This window comes from Hemitrygon akajei, chromosome 21 (genome assembly GCF_048418815.1).
Source record: "Hemitrygon akajei chromosome 21, sHemAka1.3, whole genome shotgun sequence".
NCBI classification, from domain to species: Eukaryota; Metazoa; Chordata; class Chondrichthyes; order Myliobatiformes; family Dasyatidae; genus Hemitrygon; species Hemitrygon akajei.
Window position 1 is genome coordinate 66,620,873 of NC_133144.1, and position 23,028 is coordinate 66,643,900.

General features: G+C 39.7%; 1 protein-coding gene across 1 annotated transcript in view; it reads left to right on the forward strand.

Annotated features, from left to right (window-relative positions):
• The window catches only part of wdfy4 (WDFY family member 4), a 427,205-nt gene that overhangs the window by 51,995 nt on the left and 352,182 nt on the right, over nt 1-23,028 (forward strand). The window contains exons 9-15 of the mRNA XM_073025649.1: nt 1,138-1,298; nt 3,036-3,488; nt 4,766-4,867; nt 7,146-7,336; nt 15,097-15,707; nt 20,382-20,472; nt 21,944-22,158. Coding sequence (XP_072881750.1) covers nt 1,138-1,298; nt 3,036-3,488; nt 4,766-4,867; nt 7,146-7,336; nt 15,097-15,707; nt 20,382-20,472; nt 21,944-22,158 — 1,824 coding nt within the window. The remainder of the gene's footprint in view (nt 1-1,137; nt 1,299-3,035; nt 3,489-4,765; nt 4,868-7,145; nt 7,337-15,096; nt 15,708-20,381; nt 20,473-21,943; nt 22,159-23,028) is intronic.

Sequence of the window (23,028 nt, forward strand, 5' to 3'; positions counted from 1 at the left end):
GTAACAAATTTAAATCCTGCAAACAATTATAAACAATTATGCAAACAATTAAAATTATGAGGGGGATAGATAGAGTTGACGTGGATAGGCTTTTTCCATTGAGAGTAGGGGAGATTCAAACAAGAGGACATGAGTTGAGAGTTAGGGGGCAAAAATTTAGGGGTAACACAAGGGGAAACTTCTTTATTCAAAGAGTGGTAGCTGTGTGGAACGAGCTTCCAGTAGAAGTGGTAGAGGCAGGTTCAATATTGTCACTTAAAGTAAAATTGGATAGGTATATGGACAGGAAAGGAATGGAGGGTTATGGACTGAGTGCGATCCAGTGGGACTAGGTGAGAGTAAGCGTTCGGCATGGACTAGAAGGGCCGAGATGTCCTGTTTCCATGCTGTAATTGTTATATAGTTAACTCTACCCCCCCCCCCCACCCCACCTTTTGGTCAGTTAAGTGTCAAAGTTCTGATGTGTTCTCCCTTGTCAGACAAGAACAAATGATCTCCAACTGGTATTGCATACTGTGCCCACTACAGAAAGGATGTTGAAGTTTTGGAGAGGGTGCAGAAGAGGTTTACCAGGATGCTGCCTGGTTTAGAAGGCATGTACTATCATGAGAGGTTGGTTACACTTGTGGTGTTTTCTCTGGAATGGTGGTAATGAGGGGAGATCTGATGGAAGTTTCTAAGATTATGATAGAGTAGACAGGCAGTACCTTATTCTAAGGGTTGAGATGTCTAATATCAGAGGGCATGCATTGAAAGTGAGAGGGGTTAGGTTCAAGGGGGATGTGAGGGCTCAGAGAGAGATGGATGCCTTCTCCCATAACCCACTCTCCTCTCCTTTCAGATTCTTTCTCTTCTAGCTCTTTACCTTCCCCCACTCACCTGACTTCACCCATCACCTGGCTAGGTCTCCTTCCCCTCCACTCACCTTTCTATCCCCTTCCTTTCTAACTCTGAGGTAGTGTCTTAGCCTGAAATATTAACTGTTTATTCATTTCCATAGATGCTGCCTGACCTGCTGAGTTCCTCCAGCATTTTGTGTGTTTTGCTCTGGATTTCCAGCATCCACAGAATGTCTTGAGCCCAGGCCTGTTTCTGTGCTGTTTCTCTGTGTGAATTAAAACCATTCTCTCTCTTCAGGTTTGATAAAGAGCTGGAAAATGAAGAAGAAAAATCTGTGGAAGAGCTTGTTGATTTTCTGAGTTCCCTTACAACCTATGGAGAGAAAGAACTCAAGGTGGTGCCCTCTATTACCGGCTCACAGTTTCCTACTTTTAAGTTTCAACAGCCACCAAAGTCAGGTAATTACTGCATCACTTTTAGTTCACTGACTGGGTGAGCATTGCTCAGAACCAGAATTAGGTTTGCTATCACTGCCAGAGGTGAACCTATGGAATTTATTGCAACAGACAGCTGTGGAAAGAAAATCATTGGGTATACTTAAAGCAAAGTTGTTAGGTTCTTGATTAGTAAGGGCATCTAAGGTTAAGAGAAGGAGAATGGTGATGAGAGGGATAATAAATCAGGCAAGATGGAATGGCAGGGCAGACCTAATGGGCTAAATGGCCTAATTATGCTCCTAGGCCTTATGAAAATCTTTCCCCCATCAATATTCAGAACTGATTTATGGTTCGGGAGGCTATAAAGTCACTTGAACTGCCTGTTTTCTGTTTTTTTTTTCTGTTTGTTTGACAGTCACCCTGTCTTTCTTTACCAACTCATATTGCAGTCCCAGCTTATCCTTATAACTTCAGCTCTCCACTCCTGGTAACATCCTTGTTAATCTTTTGTGCACCCTATCCAGTTTAATGACATCATTCTCCCAGTTAGACAACTAGAACTGCCAACAAAATTCCAAATCTGTACTTCACCAATGACTTGTACAGTTGCAGCTTGCCATTCCAATCCAAGCAGATTAAGGAGAACTCCCAATCATTCTACAAGTATTGTAGAAGCAAGATGGTAGCTAAGGGAAGGATAATCTACCAGGGATCAATGAGATAATTATGGATCCAAAAAATATGATTGAAATCCTAAATGAATACCTATCACTGGTACTCACTAGGGAGAAGAAGATAGAGATTAGAGAGTTAAGTTAGGGATACACAAGAAGAGATCAGTGGGGCAAGCTTTTCATAAGGAAACGATAGTGCCAGAGGAAGGGTAGAGGCAAATGAAATGCCAATGTCGAAAAGGTACTTGGATAGTTAGTTTGATAGGAAAGATGTCAAAGGGTACAGGGGCTGATGCAGGCAGATGGGATTAGTACAAATAGACATTGTAGTGAGTATAGATGGGGTAGGCAGAAAGGACCGGGTTCTGTGTTGAACATTCTATGATCCTAATGATTAGATTAGCTTTATTTGTCACATGCACATTGAAACATTGAAAGATACAGTGAAATTTGCCATTTACGTCACGTTAAATCAGTGTGGATTATGTCAGGGGCAGCCAGCAAGAATCGTCACACTTCTGGTGCCATCGTCGCGTGCCCCAGTTTATTAATCCTAACCCTAACCCTAACCCATTTGCCTTTGGAATGTGGGAAGAAACCAGAGCACCCACAGAAAACCCGCGTGGTCACGGGTGAATGTACAGACTCCCTGGAGAGAGCAGTGGGATTCAATGCTCTGTCTTACAGCTGAAGCTGTAAAGCATTGCAGTAACCGCTATGCAACCATGCTGATCTATGAAACGTAATGGAGATGTCAAAAGAAGATGCTTTTAAAGTACCATGGGATGTGGTCAGTTTGAAATCTGATGCATTGGACAATGTTTCCAAGTGATGAAAAATAGGAAGGGCCTATAACTAAACCTTTGAGGAAATGCTCTTATCCATTGGAAAAAACAGAATACATTACAGTAGTGTCTAGGATAGATTATCAAAGAGCATAACCATTGAGCTTCAATGGAAAAATTGCACTTTTTTCTTGAATCTTTACGCTTAATCTCTTTGCAGGCTTAGTCATTAAAGTGGTTGTTTACTTTTGTATCTTGCTTCATTGCAAACAACTATTTCCTTCTGTTTCAATTTCCAGGTACTACTGTGAAAAATCTCCAAGCTTTCAAAGTTTTGCAGACGGTATTTTTAAATTCTAATTGTTCCCTCGTCTCATCAATTATCCTGGACAGAATCAGGAAGATCTGGAGCTGGAATAAAGCCAATTTCTTCCTTCTGGAATGGACACAGCAAGCTTTCTTCCAATTTGCTGAGGTGATTTACCTCAAGTCAGAGATGGTGCAGATTCAGTATTTTCAAATGTTGCGGTTTGTTGTATTTGATCTGTCTTACATACCCCATGAGATCTTTTCAAGAGTTCAAGCCATAATTCGAGAGAACCTCTCACCAGTTTGTGCCTTGCTGGCACTTAAATGCGTGCTAGATATCACCAAATATGATCCATTGCTCACAATTGTGTTCCGAGAAACCAGACTTCTGGAGATGCTCCTTACACGTCTTCAGAGGCATGCAAAAATGCTGAGGAAAACAGGTAAGCGTCATCTTTACCAAACTAATTATCAGGCATTGGCATTCAGAGGTTCATTCCTGACATTGCTTTCTCTTTTGTATTTGGGTGGAATTAGTAATTAGGTTTTTAAAAGGACTTAATCATTTCAACCTCAGACTCCAATCTGGACTAACCTGGTGAGTATAGTTGCAAAGTCAGAACACTGCTCTTCCAGCCCTGTCTCAGTCCTACAATTGCATCTGTAAGAACATCCCTTTAGAACAAAAAATGAGGAGGAATTTCTTCAGCAATATACACAAAATGCTGGAGCAGCTCAACAAGTCAGGCAACATCCATGAACAAGGATTTTCTGTAGCCAGAGGGCGGTGAATCTATGGAATTCATTGCCATGGACAGCTGTGGAGACCAAGTCATTGGGTATATTTAAATTGGAAGTTTATGTTCTTGACCCTCTACTGTGCTGTAGTGTTCTATGGTTCTATTAGTAAGGCTGTCAAAGGTTATGATGTGAAGGAAGGAGAATGGGGATAAGAGAGTTTAGAGGGTCGGCATAGTAACGTGATGGTTAGCACAACGCTTTATGGTACCGGCAACCCGGGTTCAATTCTTGCCGCTGTTTGTAAAGAGTTTGTACGTTCTCCCTGTGACTGCATGGGTTTCCTCTGGGTGTACTGGTTTCCTCCCATAGTCCAAGGATGTACCGGTTTGTAGGTTAATGGATTATTGTAAATTGTCCTGTGATTGGGCTAGGTTTAAATCGTGGGTTGTTGAGTGGCACAGCTCGAAGGACTGGAAGGGCCTATTCCAAGCTGTATCTCAATAAATATATATATATCAACAAGCATACAAATAAATAAATCAGCCATGATGGCTTGGTAGAGCAAACCTGATGTACCGAATAGCCTGAATCTCCTTCTGTGACTATTGGTCTTATAGATCTTCAGATTTACTGAATTTGCCTTTAAAATACTTAGTGGAAAATATGGCATCTTCAAAGCATGAGAGTCCTTGAGCCTCATGAAATGATTAAAACTTCAAAGTAAGCTTTTGACGGTATCTTGTATTGATTAGTTTCTGCACTATCAGAAGTGGGGAGAAGAGACTAATTCCATTGTTTTGCTATTAGGATGGGTCTGTAGGGTGGCCAGAGATAGAAGGAGTCCCTGTTTTGAGACTTCTAGGAATTCATTTATTGGAGCCTCAATCAGTGGAATTAATCTACTTTTATTTACTTTTCATAAATATCCAATGATTTATATTAATATTTTCCCAATATTTATTTCCTTCTGAAACTACAGGGAAAAGTGGACCTTCTGATGATCAGCAGCACCAGAGAGAGACCTTAAGTTTAATGTTAAAAGTTGTGGCAACCATGCTTCAAGGCTCAGTGAGAAATATTGGTAAGTTTGGAGAGCCAGCAAATGCCTGCAGGTTGTTTCAGACTTCAGTTAAACTTTTCCCAATCTCTTTGCAATTCTCTTTGGAAGTAATCGTTGGTGATAATTAGAAATTTCCTCTTCGAACTGGAATAGGAATTTTTTTTTTTGTCACTTATACTGAGATACAGCAAAAAGTTTGTCTTGCATAGTATTCATACAGATAGGTCAAATATGATGGCAGGATATAGTATTAATGGTAAGACTCTTGGCAGCGTGGAGGATCAGAGGGATCTTGGGGTCCGAGTCCATAGGATGCTCAAAGCTGCTGCATAGGTTGACTCTGTGGTTAAGAAGGCATATGGTGCATTGGTCTTTATCAATCATGGGATTGAGTTTAAGAGCTGAGAAGTAATGTTACAGCTATATAGGATCCTGGTCAGACTCCTCTTGGAGTACTGCATTCAGTTCTGGTCACCTCACTCTAGGAAGGCTGTGGAAGCTATAGAAAGGGTGCAGAGGAGATTTACAAGGATGTTTTCTGGATTGGGGAGCATGCCTTATGAGAATAGGTTGAGTGAACTCAGCTTTTTCTCCTTGGAGCGACGGAGGATAAGAGGTAACCTGATAGAGGTGTATAAGATGATGAGAGGCATTGATCGTGTGGATAGTCAGAGGCTTTTTTCCAGGGCTGAAATGGCTAACACGAGACAGCACAGTTTTAAGGTGCTTGGAAGTAGGTACAGAGGAGATGTCAGGGGTGAGTTTTTTATGCAGAGAGTTGTGAGTGCGTGGAATGGGCTGCAGGCGATGGTAGTGGAGGCGGATACGATAGGGTCTTTTAAGAGGCTTTTCGATAGGTACATGGAGCTTAGAAAAATAGAGAGCTACGGGTAACCCTAGGTAATTTCTAAAGTAAGTACATGTTCGGCACAGCATTGTGGGCTGAAGGGCCTGTATTGTGCTGTCAGTTTTCTATGTTACCATGTTTCCAGATCAGATCATTACACACTGGATTGAGGTAGAACAAGGTAAAACAATAATAACATTCAGGAACAGAGTGTTACAGAGAAAGTGCAGTGCAGATAGAAAATAAAGTGTGAGGTCATAACAAGGTGAATTGTGAGGTTAAGTGTCCATCTTATCGTACTACGGAACTATTTAATAATCTTATAACAGTGGATTAGAAGACATCCTTGAGCTTGGTTGTATGTGCTCTCAGGCTTTTGTATCTCCTGCCTGAGAGATGGCCATCATATCTTTTTGCTAATATCTCAGTAGGTTGGCATTAAATTGGTATAGAATAGAATACTCAAAGAGTATCTTAAGCATTTTATATTAATATCATTTCTGATCTATCACATTTTCTATTCAGTTTGAATAGCAATCAATCAAGTGACTATCTAACTAAATCTGAAAACACAGTTCTTAAGTGTTGATCTGGTGACATTGATTTGGCGGTTCTTCAGAAGTCATGAATGAGGCAGAAAACTTGGAGATTACGGTCGTTGTATTAAATGTTACAAGATCAAAGAGAAAACAAAGAAAAAGAAGTTGTGGTTGTCTCACAATCAGACTAGGGATAAAAACACATTCCATTGAGAAGATAACAACTAGGAAGCTTCTAGAAAATACAGAATCAGCTACACGACAATTACTGAAAATTCACTGAAAAATTGCACACACATATATGGGTGATTTTATAAAATTATAAGCAAGTATAGGAAAGTTAAACTGCAAGAAAAAGTTCTACTCCCTAAACCAACATCCTTCGGGGATAGAGTGCTAAAGCTGTCCTTGACTGACTTCTCTTAATATTCTCTAAAAATGCCCATAACTGTATTTGTGTCAATAAGATTTAAGTATGGTGGGCAGGGGCTGGATGCCTCTCAATGAAAGGTGAGACCGAACAGCCAAAAGACCTAGCCACTAAGCTCAACCACCTCTTCCTCTTGCCCACATTGCACAGGATATGTGGATCACAGATCGGCCTCCGCGGCCAGTTGAGGATCCACCAACAGACAAACCCTGAGGAGGACATCATACTCGACTTCAAGTGACCATAGCTCAGGATATTAAAGATAGGGGTACCAACAATATAAATTTAATTCTTTCATGGGAAGTAAATGGTTTGGAAATCACAGTGGAAATGATACCAAAGTGTTACCTTTCCTTGCTCTCTGTTGTCTGTCCCCTGTTCATATCTTCTCCCTGCATAGAGTTAATCAACATTTGTCATTGCACTGAGTGTCCTGTGAAAGCCACAGCCTAAATCAATCTGATCTTTCCCCTCTCTGATCAGTGATTCTCCGAGAGTATGGGATGATCCCCTACATCAAAATTTTTCTTGATGACAAATCCTATCGAGGCCACGCACTAGACATCTTAGAACAGCTGTTCATTGTAAATGCAGAGGAGTACATGCGTGTGATGATAGGAGTGCTGTGTTCTGCCACCCAGGGGGAATTCATGTTGAAACTTGACCTTTTGCAGGTACGTTGTGGTTATTCTCAAATTGTCTTTTTCATTTCGGTGAAAAATCAGAAAATGTTCTTTCTCATTTCCTTGCTTCAGCAAACTTTGTGATGGAGTAGTAAATTCCCAACTTTAAAAATAAGAACAAGTTCTTTGTTACTTCACAGTGTATGCTGAATTTTAATGCCCATGGTTTATGTATTGTGAGTTAGAACAATTAATTTTCCATGGTTTATGGATTGTGATTTAGAACAATTAATTTTCCATGGTTTGTATATAATGGCTTATGGAAGGTGAAGCTATATAATATCCCAGGCACTATTTCCCCAGGGTTAAAGAAACAACAGCATAGTTCCCACACCCTATATCTTCCTTTTCTACCTCCTACTGAAGATCCACAAACCTGCCTGTCCAGGTAGGCCCATTATTTCTGCTTGTTCCTGCCCCATCTGCATACCTCGACTCAGTTTCATCTTCAAGATCAGAGGAAGCATTCTTTCTAGATCCACCTGTAAGAATTTATTAAGTTTCAGTGAAATCACTTCTCATTCATTTAAACTCCAGAGAATAGAACTCAAGTCAACTCAGTCACTCCTCACACAATGATTGTGCTATTCCAAGGCCCAGTCTTGTAAACTTCCCCTTAATAAAACCTCTATCATGCAGTGGATGTTGGTGCGCCCATTCTTGTCTGCGGTATATTCCTTGTCTGAATGTCAGTGCAGCTGTATACAACGTTGCTTCGGGAAGGTAGCGTACCGGTTAGTGCAACGCAATTACCGCTTGGATTGTTGGAGTTCAGAGTTCAGTTCCGATGTCGTCTGTAAACAAGTTTGTACGTCCCTTCCCATGTGCACATAGGTTTCCTCCGGGTGCTCTGGTTTCCTCCCATAGTCCAAAGTCGTACCATTAGTAGGTTAATTGGTCATTGCAAATGTTCTGTGATTAAGTGAGGGTTGCTGGGCGGCCCGGCTCACAGGGCTGGAAGGGCCTGGTCTGCACTGTATCTCTAAATAAAATGAGTAAAGCCCTCCAGCGGAGGTTTGGTAGTGTAAATCTTCTGATGAAGGGTCTCAACCCAAAACATCGACTTTATTCCTCTCCATAGATGCTGCCTGACCTGCTGAGTTCCTCTCCCCTATTGTGTGTGCTACTCTAAATCCTTTGAGGATTTTTGCACTAGTAGGAGCCCCAGGATAAAGGAATGGCCACTTAAGACTGTGGAGAAGAGGGTGAACTTCCTACAGAGGGTGGTGAATCTTTGGAATTCTGTACTCAGGAAAGCTAAACCACTAATCATATTTATGACTGAGATAAACTGATTTCTGGGTATGGGTTTGCTGAGGTTTACAGGGCACAGGCAAGAAGTTAGGGGCTGAGATTAAGATCAGAGCAACCAACATCTTATGGAATGGCAGAGGAGACTCCTGGAGATGTACAGCTGACTCCTACTATTGTCTTGTTTTACATAAAACATGGAACAGTACATCACAGTACCGTCCCTTTGGTTCACGGTGTTGTGCCGACCTTATAACCTACTCTAAGATCGATCTAAAAGCTTCTTAAATGTCCCTAATGTATCTGCCTCTGCCACCACCTCTGACAGCGCGTGCCACACACTCACCACTGTCTGTAAAATAACTAACCTTTGGCATTCCCCCTATACTTTACAGCAATCACCTTAAAATTATGCCCCCTGATATTATTCATTCTTGACCTGGGAAAATGTCTCAGGCCATCCACTCGATCTATGCCTTTTATTGTTTTGTTCACCTCTGTCAAGTCACCTTTTGTTCTACTCCTCTGTAAAGAGAATAGCCCTAGCTTGCTCATCCTATCTTCATTTTGTTCCTATTTTGTACCCAAACAATAATGGTGACAGTCCTTTCAATATAGTTGATTGAAACAGCTTTGGAACATTCTGAAATGATAACTGAACAGGAATGATATAATCACCAGTCGTCCTTTCTTTAATGAGAGGTAAAAATATTATTTAAAACATACATCAGAATCAGGTTTATTATCACTGACATGCAGTACAAAATTTATGTATTTTGTTGCAGCAATACAGTGCATTACAGTACATACAATTTTCTATAAATTATAATAAGAAATATTAATAAAATATTATTATTTTTAATATAATGATGGAAATCCTATCATTAGTTGATTATCTCTGCATCTTACAGAAAAAATGAAATGTTATGATAAGTAAACAAGCAAAATAATTGTAAATATTTAAAAAATGTAATTTTATGATTAAACTGATTTATAATTATATCCATATAGAACATTTATATGGTTAAACCGATATATTAAGCTAAATCTTGTGTGTGCATCTAATTTAGACAAATTGTGAAGCAGTCACAAAATAATAAGTAACTGAATTTATTATTTGCGTCCCCTCGGGATCCTTATCATGTTACTCACAAATTCAGATTGATTTGCTAATATATATTTAGCTGGTAACCCAAAATAAATGTCATTACATCTCCACACTATGAGGACGACACATTGAAAATTGTACACTGTATTAAATTACAGAATGGGAGGTAAATTTGCTTATGTGTAACTCAGTTTGTGCATTATGGATTGAAGTTTAAGGAATATTAAGTCTCCAAGGATTTAAGTTATAACCATGTTAAAGATTGTACCAATAAGGTTATCTATGGCCCATCCTGAAAAGTGTCAAGGCTATTTGCTTTGCTTCCGTTTGGTTTTATTAAATTTATGTTCTTCTTATAATCTGTGTCACTGATAAACACTTGAGTGACAATAATGCATTGTGTATGATAGTTTCTTACAACACCTCCTTGTAGACACCCTTGTTTAATATGATTTGAAGTCGATAAGTTAACCCCTTGATTTTGCACGTATTTTCATATTGATGAACCAATTTAACATTTTATTCAGAATTTTGTGAAATATTCTTGGGTCTAGTAGGTTACTCTCCTATAAGCAGGAGTAGATGGTACAATTGTCCACAATGTGGTGTACTGCCTGCATATCTTCTGTGTTCTCATTTAAGTTCAAAGTCATCATATACAACCCTGAGATTCATTATCTTGTGGACAATCAGCAGTTAATGCATGCAATACAATGGAATTAATGTAAGACCATAGCCAACAGGGCGGACAAACAACCATTGTGCAAACAAAACCAAACTGTGTAATACAAAAAGAAAGAGAAAAAATTAAATAATAGTAATAATAAATAAATAAGAAATAAATATCGAGAATACGAGATGAAGATGCTTTGAAAGTGAGTCCAGTTTGGTTGGAACAGTTCAGTGATGGGGTAAGTGAAGTTGTCCTCTCTGGTTCAAGAGGCTGATGTTTGAGGGATAATAATTGTTCCTGAACCTGGTGGTGTGATTCCTGAGGCTCCTGTATCTGCTTCCCCATGGCAGCATCGAGAAGAGAGCATGGCTTGGATAGTGGATGCAGCTTTCCTGCTACAGTGCTCAGAGCTGATGTGCTCAATAGTGGGGAGGGTTTTACCTGTGATGGACAGGGCTGTGTCCACTACTTTCTGTAGGTTTTTCTGTACAAGGACATTGGTGTTTCCATGCAATAGCCAATATACTTTCATCACACATTTATGGAAGTTTATCACAGTTTTGGCTGGCATACCAAATCTTTGCAAGCTTCTAAGAAAGTAGAGGTGCTGCTGTGCTTTCTTCATAATGTCATTTACATGCTGGATTCAGGACAGATTCTCTGAAATAATAACATAGAAACATAGAAAACCTACAGCACGACATAGGCCCTTCGATCCACAGATGTCTTGCTGACATCGAACAAGAAGTTGTTGTGGCACCACTCAGCCAGATTTTCAATCTCCCTCCTGTATGCTGATCTGTCATCACCTTTGACTCTGCCTATGACAGTGGTGTTGTCAGCAAACTTAACTATGGCATTGGAGCTGTGCTTAGCCACAACGTCATAAGTATAAGGCGAGTAAAACAGCGGGCTAAGCACATAGCCTTGTGGTGTACTTGAGCTGATGCGACCGTGGAGATGTTGTTGTCGATCTGAACTGACTGGGGTCTGCAAGTGAGGAAACTGAGGATCCAATTGCGTGAGGATGTATTGAGGCCTTGAAACTTATTGATTGGTTTTGAGGGGATGATGGTATTGAAAGCCGAGCTGTAGTCAATGAAGAGCATCCTGATGAATGCACCTTTGCTGCCCAGATGTTCCAGGGTTGAAGAAGAGCTGTTTCTGTTGTGACGGTAGGCAAATTGGACTGGATCCAAGTCGCTTCTCAGACAGGAGCTGATATTTTTCATCAACAACTGTTATTTTTTTGTAACTCCAAAGCTTTAAACTAATTCAAAGTAAAACAAAAGAGCCGAGTGATGTGAGTCTTAGTTTGTTCTTTACTTTAGCGAGACATGCACATATCATGTGGTAGCAGCATGGCGTATTCAATTCACGTAATTCACATATGACCTGTAATGAATTATGCAAACAAATAAAGAATGCTTAATGAGCAACATATTTACAATATTACTGAAATAGTAAATACACAACACCACCCTCTCAAAGCACATCATCACAGTGGATGTAAGTGCTACTGGAAAATAGTCATTGAGGCAGGTTACCATGTTCTTCTTAGGCACCGATAGAACTGAAGTCTGCTTGAAGCAGGTGGGATCCACAGACTGCTGAAGCAAGAGGTTAAAAATATTGGTAAACATTCCAGTGCAGGTCTTTAGTACAAATACAAAAACAAATAATAAAAATAATTATAATAGGGAATAAATAATACAGAGAACATGAGTTGTAAAGTCCTTGGGAATCTATGGGTTGTGGAATTAGTTCAGTGCTCAGGTGGATAAAGTTATCCATGCTGATGATTGAAGGGTAGTCAATGTCACTGAATCTGGGATCCAACGTCACCACCATCTCTTATTTTGTTTAGGTTACAGTGACCACCTATTTAATTAGGACAGTTTCAATCTACCAACATCCTGTGCTAATCCTGTGGTAAATGATCCTGGGAAAGCAGGTTCACTCCAATTACCTGACTCTCAAAGTTACCAAAAGTCAATGTAAAGTTCTGACAATCAGAAAGATCAAGTTTATTGTTACACATGCCCATATTCTGGGTATAAATGCGATGAAATGTAACTTTTTGCAGCAGCACAGTACCTTAAAAACTTAGCAAACATAAGAAACAGAATTAGGTTTAATATCACCAACATGTGTTGTGAAATTTGTTGTTATGCGGCAACAGTATATCGCAATATATAATAATAAAAACGGTAAATTACAGTAAGAAGTGTATATGTATTAAAGTTAAATTAAATAAATAGTGCAAAAAGTGAAAAAAAGTAGTGAGGCTCATGGGTTCATTATCCATTCAGAAGTCTGTTGGCTGTTTTGAACTGTTGAGTGTATCTTCAGGCTTCTGTGCCCATTCACTGACGGTAGCAATGAGACGAGGGTATGTCCAGGATAATAGGGTCCTTAATGATAAATGAAGCCTTTGAGGTATTGCTCCTTGAATGTGTCCTGGATGTTGGGGAGGCCAGTGTTCATAATGGAGCTGATTGAGTTCATAAACAGAAATACTTGAAAGCTATTTAATATTAAAATAGTTAATATTAAACTATTTTAGAATAATAAACTTAGAACATTGATGAACTCTTAAAAGTATTTAAATATACCCAAATAAAAATCAGTAGTGAAGCAACTCCTTTGTCAGGTGTGACCTGATCAAGGTCCTTCATGTGATTCCCGAGTAAATGACAGTACAGTGTCAGTTTATCTTAATATATTTTTGTTGTTGTTGTTTTTGTTGTTGTTGTTGTTGTGTGTGTGTGTGTGTGTGTGTGTTTTGTGCTGCATCGGATTTGGAGTAACAATTATGTCCATTATTAACAATGATCTCTTTAGCCAGAGAATGGTGACTTTTTGGAGTTCTTTGCCACAGGCCAAAACTTTATGTATATTTAAGTAGAGGTTGACAGATTTTTGATTAGTCAGGGCATGAAGGGATACAGGGAAAAGCCAGGAGACTGGGGCTGAGAGGAAAATTGGATCAACCATGATAAAAAGGTGGAGCAGACTCGATGGGCCAAATGGCCTAATTCTGCTCCTGTATCTTATGGTCTTATAATCTTATTTCGTCTCCTTTACACTAGTGTAATGGAAATGACATTAATCAAGTTGAATCATGAATCTTCACTGCTACAGTGTGGTTGGGTGGTACAGTGATGTAGATGGGCAGTAGGGTTGTGTAGCAGCTAGCCTAACGCATTGCAGTGCCAGTGATCAGAGTTCAATTCTCACTGCTGTCTGTATGTTCTCCGTGTGACCACATAGACTTACTATTTTTTTGAAACTGTTTTATTGCAGAGCACATCCCATCTGTCTGTGTTTGATTTATCCCCTCTCTTCACCATCAGGTGGGAGGTGCAGGAGCCTTGGGTCCATGTCGCCAAGTTTAGGAATGGACTTCACAGTTTGTGGACTCACTTTTGGGGACTACGCAGTTCATGTTCTGTGTATTATTGGTTTTCTTTGCTCATTTACTAGATTTGTTCTTTTTTCACACATTGGAACAGGAAGAAGGCACAGGAGCCTTTGGACTCACACCTCCAGGTTCAGGAACAGTCATTACCCCTCAATTATCAGACTCTCGAACAAACGGAATAATTTCACTGAAGTTCACTTGCCTCATCATTGAAATATTTCCATAACCAATGGACTCGCTTTCAAGGACTCTTCATCTCATGTTCTCAATATTTATTGCTATTTAAAGTTCAAAGTAAATTTTATTATCAAAGTACATGTATAACCCTGACATTCATTTTCCTGTGGGCATACTCAGTAAATCTATAGAATAGTAACTGTAACAGGATCAATGAAAGATCAATCAGACAACAAACTGCAAATACAAATATAAATAAATAGTAGTAAATAATAAGAACATGAATTCACAAGATAAAGAGTCCTTAAAGTGTTTGTGAGAACATTTGAATGATGGGGCAAGTGAGTGTAGTTAACCCTTTGTTCAAGAACCTGATGGTTGAGGGATAGTAACTGTTCTTGAACTTGTTGGTGCAGATCCTTCTACCTGATGGCAGCAGTGAGAAAAGACCACGAGCTGGGTGATGAGGATCTCTGACGATGGATGATGAGCTATTTATTATTATTATTATTTCTTTCTTTTTTGTATTTGCCTGGTTTGTTGTCTTTTGCACACAGGTTGCACCCCCTGTTGGTTTTTCATTCATTCTGTTATTATTCTATTGACTTATTTAGTATGCCTACAAGAAAATGCATCTCAAGACTGTATACTGCACATATTTTGATAATAAATTTACTTTGAACTTTGAGTACAGGAACTCGATGAGGTTACAGCTAGACATAGAACATAGAACTGTACAGTGTAGGAACGCAATGTTGTGTTGAACTAATAAAATTAGTAATCCAACATAGCCTAACTAAACTAGTTCCTTCTGCCTACACAGTGTTTACATCCTTCCATATCTGCACGTTCATGTGCCCGTCTTGAATGCCCTTTTGATATCTGCCTCCACCCCAGACAGCGCATTCCAAGCACCCACCACCCTGTGTAATTTAACGGCCCTGCACATTTCCTGTGAACTTAACCCCTCTCACCTTAAATGCATGCCTGCTAGTATTAGACATTTCAGCCCAGGGAAAATGATACTGGGTGTCTGTTCTATCTATGCCTCTCATAATCTTAAGTTTTTGAATATGGAAATCAGTGTTTTAACTTGTGTGTATTTCCTTCTGCTGCAGTCCCTATTATATATTCTTGGAATGCCAAAGGCATGCTCTGCATTCAGGACTGCTGGAGGATTTAATGCATTGCAGTCAGTGTTGGCCGACATGGAAGGAGCTTTATGTGACCCCCCTTCAGCCCAGTGGAGCTCAGTGGATCAGAATGACATATGGCACCTTATCGAAATGACTCTCTGCACTCTAACTGTAGCCTTGCACTCTGACCCTGTCAATTGTTACTTCTTCAGAACACAGGGTCACTTTGACAAAATGATAGACGACTTCAAGCTTTTTGGTTGCTTCAGCGATAAAAGTGAAAGGTCATGTTATCCATTGGATGTCAGTGCCTGCAGAAAGTTCAACGAGCTTGTAGATTTGGCCTACTGTTCCACAGTGGATATTCCAGCATCGTTGAGGAGTTGTGCGAAAATATTTGGATTTCTGGATCAAATGGCAAAAGACACATTGACTTCTCCCCGTTGGCTTTCTGGAAAATTTCATCCTTCAAGTCCCAGTGAATCAAAAAACCAAAATGATGCTCAACAACAAATGAGGATTCTCTACAATGCACCTGATACCAGTGAGAAGGATACAGAACATCTGGCTGTTGGTGATCCAGATACCAGTAGGTAGGTCACTAACACATAGTCTTAGAGCACTACAGCACAGAAACCAGACACTTGGCCCATCTAATCTATGCCAAGCTATTATTCTACCTAGTCCCATCAACTTACACCTGGACTATATCCCTCCAAAACCCTCTCATCTGTGTACCTATTCAAACTTCTCTTAAATATTGAAATTGAGTCCAAATCTTTCACTTCCACTGACAGCTTGTTCTGCACTCTCATCACCCTCTGAATGAAGAAGTTCCCTCTCAGGTTCCACTTAAGTATTTCGTAGCTTTCTCACCCTGAACCTATGACATCTAGTTCTAGCCTCACCCAATCTGAGTGGGAAAAGAGCTTGCTTGCATTCACTTTCACTCTATCTGTCCATAAGACCATTAGACATAGGAGCAGAATTAGGCCATTTGACCCATCGAGTCTGCTCCGCATTTCATTATGGCTGATCCAATTTTCCTCTCAGCCCCAATCTCCTGTCTTCTCCCTATATCCCTTCATGCCCTGACCAATCAAGAATCTATCACCATCTGCCTTAAACATAAATAAAGACTTGACCTTCACAGCTGCCAGTGGCAAAGAATTTACAGATACACTACTCACTCGCTAAAGAAATATCTCTTCATCTACACTCTAAAAGGATGCCCCTCTATTCTGAGGCTGTGACCTCTGGTCTTAGCCTCTCCCACCATAGGAAACATAGTCTTCACATCCAATCTCTTAAGGCCTTTCACCATTCAATAGGTTTCAATGAGGTCACTCCTGATTCTTCTGAATTCTAGTGAGTACAGGCCCAGAGCCATCAAATGCTCTTCATTTGACAAGCCAGCCAATCCTGGGATCATTTTCATGCATCTCCTTTGAACCCTCGCCAGTTTCACCACATCCTTTTTAAGTTAAGGAGTGAGCTCACAATATACCAAGTGAGGCCTCACCAGAGCTTTATAAAGTTTCAACATTATATCCTTGCTTTTATATTCTAGTCCTCTTGAAATGAATGCTAACATTGCATTTGCCTTCCACACCACAGATTCAACCTGAAAATTAACCTTCAGGGAATCCTGCTCAAGGACTCCCTGGTCCCTCTGCACCTCAGTTTTTATTAAATTTTCTCTCTATTTAGAAAATAGTGAACCCTTTTGTTTCTTCTACCAAAGTGCATGACCATACACTTCCTGACACTATATTCCATCTGTTATTTCTTTGCCCATTCTCCTAAACTATCTAAGTCCTTCAGTAGCCTCTCTACTTCCTCAAAAGCACCTGACCTTCCACCTATTTTTGTATCGTCTTTGCAACAAAGCCATCAATTCCATCATCCAAATCATTGACATAGAATGGAAAAAGAATTGGTCCCAACACAGATTCCTGTGGAACACCACTAGTCACTGGCAACTGGACAGAAAAGGCTCCCTTCATTCCCACTCTTTGTCTCCTGCCAATCAGCCACTGCTTTATCCATGCTAGAATCTTTCATGTAATACCATGGGCGTGTAGCTTGTTAAGCAGCCTCAGGTGTGCCACCTTGTTAAAGGCCTTCTGAAAATCCAAGTACACAACCTCAACCAATTCTCCTTTGTCTAACCTGCTTGTTATTTATTCAATTATTTATTTATTTTGTTATTTATCCCACTCATAATATTTTATATCACTATCAAAATTCCTGCCATTCTCTTGCAGTCCAGGGAATAAAGTCCTTAACCATCTTACTTTTCCCTATAACTTAGATCCTCAAGACTCGGCAACATGTCAATGATAAATTTTCTGTATACTCTTTCAAACTTATTGATATCTTTCCTGTAGATTGGTGACCAGAACTGCACATAATTTTCTGAATCAGGCCTCACCAATATCTTATACATCTTCAACAATACTTGATTTATTGATGTGCTACATTCATTGAAGGGTACTGTTCAGTACAGGATGATGTGCTGGCAGATTATATACCCGATGTTAAATCTTCTCTGCAGCACAATCGCTTTCTCATTTATTTCCCGATATAGTATTGTTGCACAAGTTCTATAACAGATATTCAAATTGATAAGTTTGCTAAATTGCACTTTGTGTGATAATGGATCTAGTCTAAATTCTGGAGGTTAGATGTTGACTGACTTGCTGAGTTCCTCAAGTGTTTTGTGTGTGTTACTCTGGATCTCCAGCATCTGCAGTGTCACTTGTGTTTATGAGTAATACCTTCATTCTGGTTTCCTTCATTGTCTTAAGACAATGAAGATTTCTATGACTTGCAATCGGTGTATTTAACTATTTGGTACAAGAAACATTTTTGATTTTTTGAGTTATATATTTACTCTATCAAAAGCTTAACATTACTTTATATCAAAAGTAATGTTTCAGCTCTATAAAACCCTGTTAGACCATATGATGAAGGGTCTTGGCCCGAAACGTTGACAGTGCTTCTCCTTATAGATGCTGCCTGGCCTGCTGTGTTCCACCAGCATTTTGTGTGTGTTGTTTGAATTTCCGGCATCAGCAGATTTCCTCATGTTTGCTCTTGGAATATTGTGTTCAGTTCTAGTCCCTTCATTATAGAGGGATGTGGAAGCTGCAGAAAGTATGTAGAGGAGATTTAACAGGATGCTGCATGGACTAGAGAGTACAGTGTGTCTTTTGAGGAAAGGGTGACTGAGCTAGGACTTTCCTCTTTGGAGTGAAGGAGGATGAGAGATGACTTGATAAAGATATACATGATAAGAAGTGTAGATCGAGTGGATAGCTAGAGACTTTATTCCTAGGGCAGAAATGGTTAATACGAGGGGCATAACTTTAAGATAATTGGAGGAAAGTACAGTATAGGGGGATTTCAGAGGTAAGATTTTTACACAAAGAGTGGTTGGTGCCAGTGGTGGGAGTAGAGACAAATACATTAGGGGTGTTTAAGAACTCTTAGATAGGCACATGGGTGATAGAAAAATGGAGGGCTATGTAGGAGGGAAGGGTTAGATTGATCTGTGGGTAAGTTAAATGGGTACAACACAACATCCTGGGCCAAATGGCCTGTAATGTGCTGTAATGTTTTATATTTTATAGCCTAAGTATTTTTAATCATAACTCTTCATTGCTAATCATGTCTGTGCTGCTCAAAATGCAGCAGACTCTCTAGCTAAGCAATCTGTCTACATTAAAACCACATAACAATGTTCCTATATTGCTCAGGTTAAGAAAGATGCTAAAACCTGTGTGAAATTCTAAAGATTTATCCCTAAGTATTCATTAGTAGGGATAAATGGAAAACGACAGGAGTAAGAGACTGATTCCATTTCAAATCATCTGTTTGGGGAACAAAGAGATCTCAGTGAAGAACAGTATCTGTGCTTTTCTGCATGAGGGGTCCACAGATAGTCTGCATCCTTGTGAAATGTTTTCAGAGGTCTCTGTTAGGTTATGAGTATCACTCAAAATGGCCACACTTGGGGGAAGCCTTCAGTGTAGGAAATCGCTTCACCTACATTATCAACTCCTTGCACACTTCTTTTCTCCTTGAGGGACGAGTTGAATGATCTTTGTAATGCAACTTTGAGCAGTGTTGGATCCAACTACTTAATTCTTAGATTAGACTGTTTGTTATTTTCATTGCAGTTTAACAATCAATTATCTGCTTGTATTTTAAGTAGATCTTATCTGCATATAACAGTTTAATATGCCTCTGGTAGCTATACAAATTATAATTCTGAAAAGCTTTGGCATTTTTATTCTGCATAAGTATTTGCTGATTGGTTAACTTATTACTGCTGTATTTGAATAATAGCTTTCTCATTGGGTACTACAATATTTGAATAATAGCTTTTTCATTGGTTAACTTGGTACTGCAGTATTTGAATAATGGCTTTCTCATTGGTTGATCCTTATCTCCGTGGTATAAAAATAACTAATCTATGCCAGGTGCCATCTTAATTTTGGCTTTCCCTTCACTTACTATGTCTGTATCACTGTCCATTTAACTTTCCTTTGTTCTATCAATCTTAATAAAACAATTATGACGCAAGAAATTTTGTGCCTCTTCCCTGACTTCTAAACATACTTTAAATTAAAAACATCAGAATCCAATAGCAGCAAACTGCGACACAGTGTTGTACACTGTGGGAATGGGTCCTATGGTTTCCATGTAAGATGACTTTTGTATCTATCTATACTAGTCCCAATTAGTTGCATTGATTTCATTGCCTTGGTGACCTGAGTTTCCTTGGAAGGATGCGATTAAACTGGAAGGAGTATCAAATCAATTTTCAATGATGTTGCCAGAACTCAGAGGCTAGACAGGGTGCACCTTCACTCCTTTGGTTGTTGACTGTTTCAGTAATGTGGGTTTCTCTGCAAGACAAGACTTTGGTAATTCAAACTTCATGTATATTTCTTAGAAAAATGCAAGTGTAATGGTTTGGATTGTTGAGTGATAATCAGTAGTTGCCAATCAATTTAAACAGTGAACCAAAATTACTTGATGACAGTTCTGAAAAGAAACAAATCATATTTGCTCCGTACATGGTTGCGGAGTTGGGGATAAGTGTAATTTATTTGGAAGGATGCAATAAGAAGCCTCAGGTAGAGGAAGCACAGATCAACATTCCTACCCTATGTTTCTAGTCTCTCCCCCACTTGATGCCGGGGACTGTTGCCCTGTTGAAACACTTTATTCACAACTTTGTGCTTATCTTTATGAAGGTTGCCTGCAGACCCTGTGATTAACCACCCAGGCGCTATTTGTGTCATGATGCATCTGCTGCCGAATATTAGCTGCAAAGATGTTCCACAGGTATCTATTGTTTTGTTATTATTGTAGAATCATAACGCAGACTGTAATATCTTTGACTTATATTTCCAGAGCAATTTACCTTTGTCTTTGTGCCATCTAACTCTTAGGAGAGAGCTGTACTAAATCTCAATGTCTAAATCATCTTGTTTACTAACAGGTAACAAATATCATCAAGAATGCCTTGACTTTAGGAGGGTATGAGGCAGATTTACCAGAACCTTGTCAGGGTTTAAAAGGTTAAATGGTTTGAACAAGTTACATGATTTTGTTTTGTAGGTGAGAAGTGATCTCTGCTACCAGATTTCTGAATGGGCATTGAACACATGAACACAACCTCATTATTAAGTTCTTTTTTGCACTACTTTAGTTTAATTATTTAATATATAAATCTTTATGAACTACAGTAAATATACATAACCCACTTACACATAACCTAATATTCCAACCTTTAGTTGTGGATGTTTTATTAAATAACAATATGTAATTTTCAAACCCTTTTGAACCTTGTCATAGTATTTGCTTATTTATCTATCTGTTTATTCATTCATCCATTTATCTATCTACTTATTCATTCATCTATTTATTTGGAAGTACAATGCAGAACAGCCCCTTCTGGCCCAATGAGCCACATTGCCCAGCATCCCATCCATTTAACACTAACCTAATCACAGGACAAATTACAATGATCAGTTAACCTACTAACTAGTACATCTTTGGACCATTGGCCGAAACTGGAGCACCTGGAGGAAACCCATGTGGTCATGAGGAGAATGAGTACAGGCAGCGCTGGAATCGAACTGTGAACTCTGGGATGTCCCGAGCTGACATAGAAATTGGGAGTGCCATCTTGGAAGACCCCATTCCTATTGCATGTCATAGAAATATTTTTACTTTACTGAACTATGGCATATTATGCCAGGCATCTTCACAGGAATTTGCAAGGCATTTGATGGTGCAAAGTGGTGCTCAAAGATAGGTTCTTGCTTAGTAAGGCATCCAAGGTTACAAAGAGAAGGCAGGAGATTGGGGCTGAGAGGGAAAATAAATCAGCTATGATGGAATGGCAGAGCAGATTTGATGGGTTGAATGGTCTAATTCTGCTCTTGTATCTTATGGACTTTCTTGTCACACGTAAGCAAGAACAACTTTATCTGAAGTCTACACCTCTACGCTGCTTCCCTTCAACCACTCAATTCTTCAGCTAACCTGCTCAACCTTAATCACCACAGTTTGGCAGCGCTAGGACCTGTTTGATCACTGCACTAAAACTGACTTTGTTCCTTTTGGTTCAAATTGTGTTCTTCCTGGTAAAATTTGTGTTTATATTTTTCTTTTGTCTTTCTTGTGAATGCTGATTATCTAATGCTCTGCACCTGTGATAGTGCTGCAGGAAAGGTCGTACCTTTGAATAACAGTTGCTGTGCATATGGCAATAAACCTGAGATTGACCAAAATCTTCTTTCCTCTTTAGCTGTCCCTGGAGCTGCAATATGCAATCGCCGATTATGTTCTATCACTTGTCAAATCAGAAAGGAGCCGCCAGACCATGTGTGGATCTAGCCTTTTGCAGGTCTTGGTGAACTGCTTCAAGGAGGTATTGGCTGACAATTCCAACCCTCTGCACTTTCCCCTTATCAGGATCTTTGAGAAGCTGGCATGCCAGGCAATCGATCCACCAGTCTTGAGGTAAAGTCTGCCCCTCTGTTCAGCGTATGTGGTCACACTCAGACACACTCATGAGCACTTATGCATACAGATGTGCATGCACACTATGGAATGTTTTTGAGCAAAACACTCAAAATGTTGGAGGAACTCAGCAAGTGAGGCAGCATTTATGGAAATGAATAAACTGCTGACATCTCAGGCCAAGGCTCTTCATCAGAACTGGAAAGGAAGGAGAAGAAGCCAGAATACAAAAGGAAGGGGGATGGGAAGGGGCACAGCTGGTAAGGGGGAAGATAGTTGGGGGGTGGAGGAGAGATTTTGTGAGAGGCTGGAAGGTGATAGGTTGAAGAGGCAAATGGCTGAAGAAGAAGACAGGAGAGCTCAGCGGACCATAGAATAAAGGGAAGGAGGTGGGGAACCAGAGAGAGCAGGGAAGAAGTTTTGGTTCAAATCATGTGAGATGGATTTCTATTTTGATAGAGAATTGGCTTTTTCAATGTTAAGTCAAAATGATTTCACTAGAACTAGGATAAGACTAGGATTAGAGATCATTGGTTAAGGGTGAAAGGTGAAATATTTAAGGGGAATATGAGGGGGAGCTTCTTCACTCAGAGGGTGAAGCAAGAGCCTATCTTCACCCAGAGGGTGATGAGAGTGTGGAATGAGCTGCCAGGAGAAGTGGTGGATGCGGGTTTGATTTCAATATTTAAGAGAAATTTGGAAAAGTACATGGATGAGAGGGCTCTGGTTCAGGTTTAGGTAAATGGGACTAAGCAGAATAATAGTTTGGCGCAGACTAGAAGGGCCAAAGGGCTTGTTTCTGTACCGAAGTGCTCTGTGACTCTTTGACCTAATTCCATTCCAGCTCCAATTTTGGTCACATTTGTTTAG